Genomic DNA, 14044 nt, shown 5'->3' on the forward strand with positions numbered 1-14044 from the left:
TTCCAATCTCTCCTTGTAGCTAATTCCTTCCAAACCAGGCAACAAGCCGGTAAACCTTTTCTGTACCCTCCCTAAAGCCGCAACATCCTTCTGGTAGTGTGGCAGCCAGAAATGTATGCAGTATTCCAAATGCGGCCAAACTAAAGTTCAATACAACTGCAACATGAATGTTTGCCTTTTATAAGTATCTCCTACAGCATTCTCTGGAATTATAGTCCTTTTAGATTCCATTGGGTTCACACTTCCCTTTTTAGACAAGTAGATACTTTGTGACCATCTCTAGGTGTTTCCCTTTGGTCTTCATGAGTTTCATTAATCGCTGGAAGTAAAATCAATTGCTGCACCTGGTCGAACGTTAAATATCTTGCATCAGCTTCACAGTAAAACTATCTTAAGCTTTTATAATCAAACTCCCCAGGCTTATTATCAAGCAGATGTCAGAACGGAGCACATGACCCTCTTCTTTTGCCCAAACTAATGTTATAAACCCCATATTTGCAACACTGCAATGTGTATTCAGGCTACCTGAGGACTGGATTTGCTCCTATCCTGTTGCCTTCCCCATTAATTATCTTAGCCAGGCATTTGCAATTTAGGGAAAAACATGATTATTGAATAATTGATTATTGACGGAAGATCAGAGCCTGCAAAAGAGTGGAAGTTTAAAAGAAGATTTTATATATTTTTCCCCATTTCTTTCATCTGTTTCCCAACACTCCTCCAACTTCTGCTGTAACCATATTTTCTGACTTGTTCTGGAAATACTGTTCTAGAATAATGTTTTCTGAGGCTGACAACTCTGATTTGCTTTTTCCTCATCTTTTATCTATGTGAGATGTTCAGTTGCCATGTGCAGTGGGTATTCCTGACTCACTGGAACCCAGCTTTAAACTCTAGTAGCTAGGTTCATTGAGTTTAAAAGAAAGAACTTGCATTTATATAGCACTTATCATGATTTTGGGATGTCTCAAAGGAGTTTACAGCCAATGGATATTACATTCTTGTCTCTTGTGTGGCTGACCAGCACTGTAGTCATTTATCTGGACAATCTGCTGCCGTGCTTGAGTACAAGTAAACTTTAGTCCTAATGTAATTGATTTTAAAATTTTGCAGTTTTTACAGAAAAAAGATTTGCATAAGTGAGAATTCACTATTAAAAACTTCTTTCCAACTGTAAATGCAGCTGTGCTTTGAATGCTAATGTTACTGTAGATAATTGAGGTGTGTATCTATATAGTCTAATGTTGATGCATCTAAAGCAGTCAGAAATAAGACAGCACATGGCTGTTTTTATTTGAAGATTTTAACAGACTTTTTTTTTGTTCATTTGCATGGAGTGCAGTTGGTATTTTGAATGCTGTCAGTGGAAGTTAAGCCCGCTGTGGAAGCTGCTTTGTGTTCAGTGAGTCACTTTAATAAGAGCTGAGCATGATCTTCAAAAAACATCATAACTTTAGGGTTAGGATTTTGTGAAATCTGTTTAGAGAAAGCCAAGCCAATCTGCAGTTTTGTTCTTTTTATAATCCAGATGCTGGAAATCTGAAAGAAAAACAAACAGCAGGTCTGGAAGCATCTGTGGAGAGAGAGCACAGTTAACAGTTCTGGTCCAGTGACCCTTCTTCAGAACTGATTGTGGCTAGGAAAAGGTTGGTATAGATGCTAAAGATGGGATGAGGGAAGGTGTAAATGGTAGGTGAAGAGAGAGAACAGCAATTAGGCAGACGAAGGAGTGGGTTATGGTCAGCCTAGTAGAATTAGTAGCTAACCATGGGTTGGTTGAGGTAGCAGCCCCTGTGATCACAAGGCCTAATGTGTGGGGATTGAGGGAATGTGCTTGGGCCCTAAAAATTATTGAGCGTGATAATGAGCTGTAAAGCCAGAAGGGTCCCAAGTGGAAATTTTGTTCCAGCTTGAATTATGGTTGGCAAAGGTTTGGAAAGTAATGGATCAGAAAGCTCCTTTCTAAAATATTTGTCTGGTAGTAATGGAAATGGAATTTGACCTCCATTGTTGTAAACCAGTGACTCTTGTGGTGATGTGTGATATCATAGGCAACATTTTTGAATCTGTAGTGTGAAAGGCTGGTTTAACAATACAGTGACTAGTTTCAGAGATAGTAGGAATGGCAGATAAGAAGGGTCTAGGCTCAAAACGTCAGCTTTCCTGCTCCTCTGCTGTTTGGCCTGCTGTGTTCATCCAGCTCCACACCTTGTTATCTCAGTGACTAGTTTGTTTCTTTTTGTTGGAATCTTTGAAATGTGATTGGTTTCAGTGAGGGAGGAAATAGACTCCAATAGGAAATAATTTTCCTGCTTTTGTAGCATCTGCCCCATTTATATTAGTTTTGATACACCCTCAGCAATATAGAGTAACTGAAGTGTAAATCACTTTGTCCTGTATTTGCAGAGTGGAAAAACAGTAGCGCACGCTTCGTAATTGTGCAATAAGTGAAACTAGTTTATGAATTGAAGTGCATTGAATTGCAAATTGGGATTAGGAAATAGTATGAAACACCATTTTTGAATATCTAAATCAGATTGTGCCACAAGACCACACTGTCAGATTTTAAATATACTTGATTAACCTTTTAATTATGCTGTAAAGTACCTCCATAGAACATAGAACGTTACAGCGCAGTACAGGCCCTTCGGCCCTCGATGTTGCGCCGACCTGTGAAACCAATCTGAAGCCCATCTAACCTAAACTATTCCATTATCATCCATATGTTTATCCAATGACCATTTAAATGCCCTTAAAGTGGGCGAGTCTACTATTTTTGCAGGCAGGGCATTCCACGCCCTTACTACTCTGAGTAAAGAACCTACCTCTGACATCTGTCCTATATCTATCACCCCTCAATTTAAAGCTATGTCCCCTCGTGCTAGCCATCACCATCAGAGGAAAAAGGCTCCCACTGTCCACCCTATCTAATCCTCTGATCGTCTTGTATGTCTCTATCAAGTCACCTCTTAACCTTCTTCTCTCTAATGAAAACAGCCTCAAGACCCTCAGCCTTTCCTCATAAGATCTTCCCTCCATACCAGGCAACATCCTGGTAAATCTCCTCTGCACCCTTTCCAATGCTTCCACATCCTTCCCAAAATGCGGTGACCAGAACTGTACGCAATACTCCAAGTGCGGCCGCACCAGAGTTTTGTACACCTGCAACATGACCTCATGGCTCCGAAACTCAATCCCTCTACCAATAAAACCTAACATACTGTACGCCTTCTTAACAACGCTATCAACCTGGGTGGCAACTTTCAGTGATCTATGCACATGGACACCGAGATCTTTCTGCTCATCCAAACTACCAAGAATCTTACCATTAGCCCAGTACTCTGTATTCCTGTTATTCCTTCCAAAGTGAATCACCTCACACTTTTCCACATTAAACTCCATTTGCCACCTCTCAGCCCAGCTCTGCAGCTTATCTATGTCCCTCTGTAACCTGCAACATCCTTCCGCACTATCCACAACTCCACCGACTTTGGTGTCATCCGCAAATTTACTAACACATCCTTCTACGCCCTCATCCAGGTCACTTATAAAAATGACAAACAGCAGTGGCCCCAAAACAGATCCTTGAGGTACACCACTAGTAACTGAACTCCAGGATGAACATTTCCCATCAACCACCACCCTCTGTCTTCTTACAGCTAGCCAATTTCTGATCCAAACCGCTAAATCACCCTCAATCCCATGCCTCCGTATTTTCTGCAATAGCCTACCGTGGGGAACCTTATCAAACGCTTTACTGAAATCCAAATACACCACATCAACCGCTTTACCCTCATCCACCTGTTTGGTCACCTTCTCAAAGAACTCAATAAGGTTTGTGAGGCACGACCTACCCTTCACAAAACCGTGTTGACTATCCCTAATCAAATTATTCCTTTCTAGATGATTATAAATCCTATCTCTTATAATCCTTTCCAACACTTTACCCACAACCGAAGTAAGGCTCACTGGTCTATAATTACCAGGGTTGTCTCTACTCCCCTTCTTGAACAAGGGGACAACATTTGCTAGTCTCCAGTCTTCTGGCACTATTCCTGAAGACAATGACGACATAAAGATCAAAGCCAAAGGCTCTGCAATCTCCTCTCTAGCTTCCCAGAGAATCCTAGGATAAATCCCATCCGGCCCAGGGGACGTATCTATTTTCACACCTTCCAGAATTGCTAACACCTCCTCCTTATGAACCTCAATCCTGTCTAGTCTAATAGACTGTATCTCAGTATTCTCCTCGACTACATTGTCTTTTTCCTGCGTGAATACTGACAAAAAATATTCATTTAGCACCTCTCCTATCTCTTTGGACTCCACGCACAACTTCCCACTACTGTCCTTGACCGGCCCCAATCTTACTCTCGTCATTCTTTTATTCCTGACATACCTATAGAAAGCTTTAGGGTTTAGGTTGATCCTACCTGCTAAAGACTTCTCATGTCCCCTCCTAGCTCTTCTTAGCTCTCTCTTTAGGTCCTTCCTGGCTAACTTGTAACTCTCAAGCGCCCTAACTGAGCCTTCACGTCTCATCTCTACATAAGCCTCCTTCTTCCTCTTGACAAGAGATTCAACTTCTTTAGTAAACCACGGTTCCCTCACTCGACCACTTCCCTGCCTGACAGGTACATACTTCTCAAGGACACGCAGTAGCTGTTCCTTGAACAAGCTCCACATTTCAATTGTGCCCAGCCCCTGCAGTTTCCTTCTCCATCCTATGCATCCTAAATCTTGCCTCATCACCTCATAATTGCCTTTCCTCCAACTATAACTCTTGCTCTGCGGTATATACTGATCCCGTTCCATCGCTAAAGTAAACGTAACCGAATTGTGGTCACTATCACCAAAGTGCTCACCTACCTCCAAATCTAACACCTGGCCTGGTTCATTACCCAGTACCAAATCCAATGTGGCCTCGCCTCTTGTTGGCCTATCTACATACTGTGTCAGGAAACCCTCCTGCACACATTGGACAAAAACTGACCCATCTGAAGTACTCGAACTGTAGCGTTTCCAGTCAATATTTGTAAAGTTAAAGTCCCCCATAACAACTACCCTGTTACTTTCGCTCCTATCCAGAATCATCTTTGCAATCTTTTCCTCTACATCTCTGGAACTTTTCGGAGGCCTATAGAAAACTCCCAACAGGGTGACCTCTCCTTTCCTGGTTCTAACCTCAGCCCATACTACCTCAGTAGACGAGTTGTCATCAAATGTCCTTTCTGCCACCGTAATACTGTCCTTGACTAACAATGCCACACCTCCCCCTCTTTTACCACCTTCCCTGATCTTACTGAAACATCTAAACCCCGGAACCTGCAACAACCATTCCTGACCCTGCTCTATCCATGTCTCCGAAATGGCCACAACATCCAAGTCCCAGGTACCAACCCATGCTGCAAGTTCACCCACCTTATTCCGGATGCTCCTGGCATTGAAGTAGACACACTTCAAACCACCTTCCTGCCTGCCGGTACACTCCTGTGACCTTGAAACCTTATTTATGGCCTCACTACTCTCAACCTCCTGTACACTGGAGCTACAATTCAGGTTCCCACCCCCCTGCTGAATTAGTTTAAACCCTCCCGAAGAGCATTAGCAAATTTCCCCCCCAGGATATTGGTACCCCTCTGGTTCAGGTGTAGACCATCCCGTTTGTAGAGGTCCCACCTATCCCACAATGAGCCCCAATTATCCAGGTATCTGAATCCCTCCCTCCTGCACCATCCCTGTCGCCACGTATTCAATTGCTCTCTCTCCCTATTCCTCGCCTCGCTAGCACGTGGCACGGGTAACAAACCAGAGATAACAACTCTGTTTGTTCTAGCTCTAAGCTTCCACCCTAGCTCCTTGAATTTCTGCCTTACGTCCCCATCCCTTTTCCTACCTATGTCGTTGGTGCCTACGTGGACCACGACTTGGGGCTGCTCCCCCTCCCCCTTAAGGATCCCGAAAACACGATCCGAGACATCACAGACCCTGGCACCTGGGAGGCAACACACCAACTGCGAGTCTCTCTCGTTCCCACAGAATCTCCTATCTGTCCCCCTAACTATGGAGTCCCCAATGACTAAATGCTCTCCTCCTCTCCCCCCTTCCCTTCTGAGCAACAGGGACAGACTCTGTGCCAGAGACCTGTACCCCATGGCTTACCCCTGGTAAGTCGTCCCCCCCCAACAGTATCCAAAACGGTATACTTGTTTTTGAGGGGAACGGCCACAGGGGATCCCTGCACTGTCTGCCTGTTCCCTTTCCGTCCCCTGACTGTAACCCATCTACTTTTTTCCTGTACCTGAGGTGTGACTACCTCCCCGTAACTCCTCTCAATTACCCCCTCAGCCTCCCGAATGATCTGAAGTTCATCCAGCTCCAGCTCCATTTCCCTAACACGGTTTCCGAGGAGCTGGAGTTGGGTGCACTTCCTGCAGATGAAGTCAGTGGGGACACTAGTGGTGACCCTTACCTCCCACATTCTACAGGAGGAGCATACAACTGCCCAGGTAAGAAGTTTGTTCTAACTGGAACCTTTTTGACTATTTAATCCTGGAAAACTCAGATCCTTTGCAAAAAAAGGGAGTTAATTTTTGGATAGCAAGCAGAAATGAAAAAAGTCATTAGGATAATAAATTATTTTTAACCAGTTTGTTTGGACTGGAGACACACCTCTCGGGCAAGTAAGACTTGAACGCAGATCCTAAGAGGTTCTTACACAAGATTAGAACATGGCATTTTGGACTAATTTTTTTTATTCAACCTTTGTGGACATGTGATAACATACCTCCAGGGCAGGTAGAACTTGAACCCTGACCTTCTAGACCAGAGGTAAGGACACTGCCATAACATTGCAAAAACCCCAAACATTAACAATATTTCAAAATGGTGTAATTGGATGTATTTGTGCACTTTACACAGGACCTAATACATGAATATTCTAAAGAAGATGGTAATTCTCTTAAATTCAGAAAAGCATGTTGGTACTGTTTGATGGAGGTGTTGCTGAGTGAATGCAGCAGAAAACAGTTGTTCCTCCAAGTTTTTGTTTAACTACAAAGGGCATAAAACCTGGATGTGTTCTTTTCATGTTTAGAGATCTGATTTCATATACATAGCTTTTAGAAGTATAGGTAAGCTGTGTTGCAAACCCACCTGATGTAACAACCAATTTAAGAACTTTAATTCTTAGCACAATTGTGATTATTCAGTAAATGTTGTTCATTCATGGAATTGTATCTAATGTTGGACTCGTTCTGGATTTTGAAAGCGTAGGCTCGTTGAGTATGATCCTGTTTCAAGTGGCCAAAAGGACTTGCTGTTCGATGTAATCTGTCTGCCCTAAGTACCAGTGGCATCAAAATTCATTTCCCACACTACTCAATATGTGGTAGGCTGAATGTCTTTTGGATTGACAGTAGCATTTGTTAGCGGAAAAAGCAACTTGCATTGCTACTTCATAGCTGAGTGAAACGGCTAGCTTCAACTGTCTCTCAAATTATTAGGATACTTTATCCTTCCATGGTAATCTGAGCTAGATCTTGTATATTTTCACATCAAGTGTAATGGCCTTGGACCCATTCATGAGTATATATGATGCGCAGCCACAGTGTTGGCATAAACATTATAGAGTCATAGTCATACAGCACGGAAGCAGACCCTTCGGTCCAACCAGTTAATGCTGAATATAATCCTAAACTAAATTATAGGGTTCCATTCATATACCCTATTTCAGAATGAAGACTGGTGAACAAATAGCTTGTGCTCCCATTTACACAGTTGCCAATAAAACTAATATGCAGCATTGGAGCTGTAGAAGTTCCAATGCCTTTATTAACTTGTGATAATAGGTTACTGGTAGACAGCAGGGCTTGTAAATTTCTCAATCTGCAAGTTTAGGAAAAGGCACTTGCCTAGTAACACAATTTCAAAGGTGAATTTGTGTGTGATGGAGCCCATTAAGTAGGAAATTTTATTGTATAATGTGTGCCAGTGCCACCTTGCTAAATCCATCCACTGTCTCGTGTTGTCTGCCTAGTCATTGAGCTATTTCCTCCAGTTGCATCAACGTTGCTTCCCTGGACATTGCCAGAGACTAAACCCAACTGCTTGCAAACTGTGACATACTGGGCCCTAAGTTGAGTTTCTCAACCAATTTACTCTTATCAGATACTACCTACTTCTGACTACTGTCTCTCCCTCAGCACAGCTGTTGTTAGAGCCTTCATCTGGCCCCAAGTCCGGGCTCCTTATTTCAGTACCCTGCATACCTTCTGTGAAGTTAAGCTTGTCTAAACTTCTTTCAGATCCTGACCTCCATCGCGTTCCAGTGACCTATTACACTGTGCTTGCCAAGTAGTGACTTGAACGTCAGACTCTCCCGTTTGTATTTAAATCTCTCCAGGGTATTGCTTGGAGAGAAGTAATAACAGTCCATTTTACTCTCTTGGGCATCCTCCACACCAAATTCTTGATAGTCATGCCTGAATTCCCTCAATAAACTTGACATTCGTTCTCCTTGAAGACCCTTCTTAAGTTTGCTTCTTTGATCAAGATTCTAGTCTCATATCCAAATAGCCTGATGTCTCCTTTAACTGGCACATTTCATCTTGCTCTCTTTTTTTTTTGAACCATCTTGGGATGGTTTTGAATAAACCAATGTTTGGTACCTACTATATTTTTGTCTAAACTGAAAAAGCTAACTTTTGAACTGATTTGTTTTTTAAGAAATGTCAGTAGTATTTTTTGTCTATATGCCAATAGTGCTCTTCCCTTTAATAAAAGTAGTAAGTCGCATAATTTGTACAATACAATTTGGGCTTCTGAGTGAGGTATAGTTGTGTTTTGCTTCTGTTCAGTTTCATGAAATGTGTGTCTGTATAATATTCTGCACAATCCATACAGTTCGATATCTGTCTATACTTTGATACACTCAGATTTCTATCTGTGTACAGTGTTCTTGTTGCTTTACCTTTAAACTTTAATTTTTGTAACTGGTATTCAAATTTCATTTTGAACTAGTAAATAGATTGGAGATTATTGGCCTGTTTGTGGTTTAATTATTTTTCTTTCTAGGGGTGCTCAATATGCCCAAAGATAGACCAGTATTTAATTGGAGAAATCTGTGCAGAATGCTGGTTTTCATTTGTGTATATTTTAATATATATAATACACATGTTTGCCTCTCCCCATTATTATTCTGGTTAGGTTTTGCAAAAGAATACCCAACTCTGAAAAATAACTCCGAAAACTGTAGAGCATTGAAAATGTTGACCAGTATGTGAACTTTCCAAAGGCTTTTAACAAAGTATTACATAATGGATTGTGAACCAGATTAAAGGGTCAGTGACAAATGTTTAAGGGACACTGCAGAAGCTACAGTTTGTGATCCCCAGTGGTCAATACTAGGATTGGTGCTCTTAATGTTAGATTAATGACTTGGACTACCATGTTGGCTGCATGTACAGTTTGATGTCATTGAATGTTTGATATCAGCATGATGTTCTGCCATTTCTAAATAAATGAAAAATACTGTGCGCCAAAAATTTTGTCAAAATTGCACTTGTGCGTCAATATGTTGTCAAGTTCTCTACCCAAAATATTATTATGTATTTATAAAAATAATTGAGTAACTGGAAGTGAATTTAAATTCAGACAACGAAGAAATGAGAATATTTGTGAATTGGTCCAATGTCAGTTGTTTCTGGACTGGTACCCTCTAACGTTCTTGGCAAATTGTGAGCAGTGATGTTGTGAATGATATAAACAATAATGGATTTCATCACTGTACTTCTGAATGGACTGCTGATTCACATTATAAATAAGACTTAATGTGCTGATACATTTGATATCAAATTCTATGGCAAATGTGAAAACTAAATGAATAACCTTGTTATTGTGACATTAGAAAAACCTGCCGGCAAAAACCAAGTGATTGAAGTTACAAAATCTCTCAGGCTATTGGTTATTCTGACTATCTATGAAAATGCAAGCTAAAATTATGCATGTTTCCTGACTAGTCCTCCTATTTATTGAGATCTTTTAATGAAATAGTTTTACTCTAGTGCAGAATTTGAGAATTGCTGACAGACATTTTTGTTGAAGTTTGTTTTTAACTTGTGCTTACCTTGATATTTAGTTGAATACAACTTTAAAGGGAAAACCAAAATACTGTGAGAGTATAGTTTAGTTGGCAAGTGGGCTCTGTCAGCAGAGGTGTTACTATGGAGAATGTCAACCATCATAAACGGGTACATTTAATATTCTTGTGGCTTGTTCTGATGAGTGCAAAAGATAAAGCTTTGACAAATGTCTTTTAATGGAAATTGGTGTAATGTTATTTGTCAGCATATTTATGCAAAAGCATTTTAATTCTTGGGGTGGTGATGGGAAGAGGAATTCTAATTTATTTGCAGCAAACTCTAAGTAAAATCGTTTTGCTCTGGGGGTGTCACAGGTGTTCCCTAATGGGTGGCATCATCCATGGCTGTAAACAACTCTGATCAGTGCTTCATCCTGTTTCTTACCTACCTTGGCACTTTCATTGTTAACTTCTCTACTGTTCCCCTTTATCCTGAATTTTAGCACAACAGTATGTGGCATTTTGCAACAAGGTAGCTTGCTGTTCACTTTTTTAAAAAATGCATTCAACGATTAATATGAAAAATAATTGTTACTCAGCAGATGCTTTTTAAATGTGTTTTCAGAAGCTTATTTTCCCAGCAGCAACAAGAGCATTTAATTCAAAGGTGGTCAAGGTAAGATTGCTGTTAGCAATCATTGTATTGAAAATCAAAATAGCTGATGTTGGAGTAGGCGGGTGGTTCTTGCTGTCTCAATCCATCCTTCCACACTGCTCCAGCGTGAATATTTTCTTGTCCCACTGTTAATTTACCTTTCTAACTCCGTTTGAAGTTATTTTAGGGCAGGGCAATTGATCTGTTTTGTTGCTAGTGGATTTGGACTTCTTCCTTTTATCACTGACCTAATAGCAGAAGAACCACAAATTTAATGTCTACTTCTGATCCATTCTGCTGCATGTCGTTGACCTTTTTTTCTTTCAGTGCCCTTTTTATGCAACATGGTCAATAACTGACAAATCCTCTTTAATCATTGCTCCATTCTAAAATGGAATTTCGTAATATTTATGTAGAAAGAAAATTACTTTTCGTTTCATGCAATATCTCGAATGGATTGTCAGGTACAGATAACAACACCCAATTAATTTAGCCTCTGTCTCGCCTCGCCCTTTGGGGGCGGGGGGGTGGGGGGGAGCGGAAGGTGGTGGGAGGAGAAGGTTATTTTTGGAAAGCGGGGCAAGACTAGTGCAAATTTATGACGTTTGAACCCAGAATCGAGTAGCCTTAAGAAGATGGATTTAGAAACATATTTAAGGACAAGGACGTCAACAGCTGGAGATTTGTCCTACAATAACTAAACAAAAATGGCAAATTATGATCATTGTAGAATCTAGAGTCCAGGGTCGGTTGAAACAACAGATATCTATTGAAGATTTCATATTTTCTTTATTCTTGGTCCCTCGCTGATCCAGAAAATTACTTTAAGCAATGTAGTGCTGAGGGAATGTTGATTGCCAGAGATGTTACCTTTTGTGGTGGGGAAATAGACATAGATACAAAGGATTCATAGATTCTCCTAACGCCTTTCTCTAATATTTGTAAGATCTCGCTATGTGAAAAGTAACTTCTGTAAGCCTGTGCCCTTCAAAGTAATTTGAGTGAAGTCGTTCTTTTTTGATGTGCTAATGTATTATATAAATACACATCTCTTTCCTTTCCAGTTACTGAATCTACAGTATGATGAGATTAATTCATTAATAAAATATCTTTTCCATTTACCTTCAGTGCTTGCAATATTTTCAATTGCTGCTCAGGTGATATGACTTGTAGATAAGTAATTTTGAACCTTTTACTTTTGACGGCTTTTTTTTTTGGGCTTTGCTAGTTGTTTCATATGTCCAAATTCAAAGACGAGTCCCATTAGTAAGATAACACTATGCTGATGTGAAGATCAACTTTAAATTCACAATATTTGGCATTATTGCCAATAACTTAGCTGAAAAGACTTAGAAAAATTACTTTTACATCAAACAAAACAGATTCTGGATTTATTGTGACTTGACTTGCAAATATTGTAATCTCAGATGCAGTTTATTGCAGGAGCGCTTATCAGTAAGAATTTGAGTTCCATTCTTACTGTGACTGGAATGGAATGTACATCAGCTACCTTTATAATTTAAAGCACTGTGAAATGTGCAGTTATGTCTAATCAAAACAGCTGGTTCATTACTATTAAAGCATGCACAGATCCCTTTCACTTAAGATCATTTTCATCACAATTGATGACCTTTTGTATTAAAAGTATTAATAAAGTGGTTGCTAAGAATTGTTTATAGTTTTGAGTTGCTGATCTGCATTAACAGGGAACTCTGTAGAAACAAGCTAACCTTTCACTATTACTTGGGCTGCCTTCTGTTGATCGTGTCAATCTTGAATTGTTTGATTTGATGCAATAGGAATGGGGGAAAAGAAATTCACATACCTGAATTTTACTGCATGTTCTCAGCATCTAGATATTGGAATGATTGGAATAAAAATGGCTGAAATAGGCATCAAGCAAGCCCATGTCAGCATCTGGGGGAAAAAATGGTTACATGTTCGGATAGACTTAGCAGGACTGACATTCTGACAGACAAACCTTGAAGTTAATTCTCCACTTGTTAGCCAAACATGGGATTGGAGATGATAGAGTCACCGGACTTGCAATGTTAACTCTACTTTCTTCCCAACGATGCTGCCAGACCTGCTGAATTTTTCCAGCAATTTGTTTTTGTTTTATATCTCCAGCATCCACACTTCTTTGGTTTATCATGGTATTGGAGAGGCAAATGAAATTGTAGTCACTTAATATTTTTTTGTTTCCCTTGAGGCCTAAAGTGACGTGTTTGTGTGAATATATCTAAATTTTTTTTTGTGTGATAAGCGATGAATAATAGTGACCTGTTTTTCTACAGAATTGAATAAATTTTTACTGGGACACAATGGAGTTTCAAGTCCAAGTCAGAATATCGGGATGGACCCTGCACATGCATGTAGCATTCTGCAGCAGCTTAAATGTATGTACGATGAGCAGCAGCTGACTGACATTGTGGTGGAGGTAGATCATGGAAAAACGTTTTCCTGTCACCGAAATGTACTCGCTGCAATTAGTCCTTATTTTAGGTATGCTTTTGCTGTTTTGGTAGCTAGTCACATATTTAACATTACACACCAACGAATGGAATATCAAAGTGGTGGGAATGGTGACAATTGATGTCAACTGAAACAACCATTTTATCTTCAAAGTTAATTTCTGAAGCACATGAAGTTCCAGCCCTTTAATTACGCTACCACATGCAAATGACATAGTATTGAATGGATAATCTGATTTTTGCTTTAAAGAAATCTCAGCTAGTATTTAAAATGGCTTTGTTGTAAAGAACTGGACTCAGAATATAATTTTAGTTTGCAATTATTTTAATCAGTCAGTCACTGAAATAAGTTAAAATGTTTTTCATAACTTACTTTCCGTGAAATTTTATTTTCTGTATAAAAAGTAGCAAATTAAGTAGAGCTGGTTTATTGGAACCAAATCTAAAAAGCTAATGCTTCAATCCTTTTTTGGAATTCAGCAGTTATTCATTAGTTTAGTTTAATTTTTGAGTTTGTTTCATGTTAAGATGTAATTTCACAAAGGTTTTGAGTGAAGTAATTAATGTTGAGGAATTCAACAAACTAGATTTTTAGATTGTATTAATTGGTGATATTCCTCCAAGTTAGATGGCTAGGAATTCAAACCCTATCCTATGGCTTCAATGCACAATTTAGGTTGATATCTCAGTGCAATACCAAGATGGTGCACTCTCAGAATATTTTTGACATCCCAGTTGTTTGTTGTTGGAACTTAAGGAAATTTCAACATTTGTGAATTTATTCAACTGAGTTTTCTCAGTTTCTGACCACTGTCCCTTCAACCAATGTATCCA

At 39.8% G+C, this 14044-nt stretch overlaps 1 protein-coding gene across 3 annotated transcripts in view; it reads left to right on the forward strand.

The window, feature by feature from the left end:
• kbtbd8 (kelch repeat and BTB (POZ) domain containing 8) overlaps positions 1-14044 on the forward strand; it is a 47747-nt gene that overhangs the window by 15722 nt on the left and 17981 nt on the right. For 2 of the 3 annotated variants that reach the window (XM_020527952.2, XM_048606504.1), the window contains exon 2: positions 13034-13241. In XM_020527952.2, the coding sequence (XP_020383541.1) occupies positions 13034-13241 (208 nt within the window). Of the gene's footprint in view, positions 1-13028; positions 13242-14044 lie in introns of those variants that run through there. The other variant, XM_020527954.2, reaches the window with a different exon arrangement.

The sequence above is a fragment of the Rhincodon typus genome, chromosome 16 (genome assembly GCF_021869965.1).
Source record: "Rhincodon typus isolate 14 chromosome 16, sRhiTyp1.1, whole genome shotgun sequence".
In the NCBI taxonomy this organism is placed as follows: Eukaryota; Metazoa; Chordata; class Chondrichthyes; order Orectolobiformes; family Rhincodontidae; genus Rhincodon; species Rhincodon typus.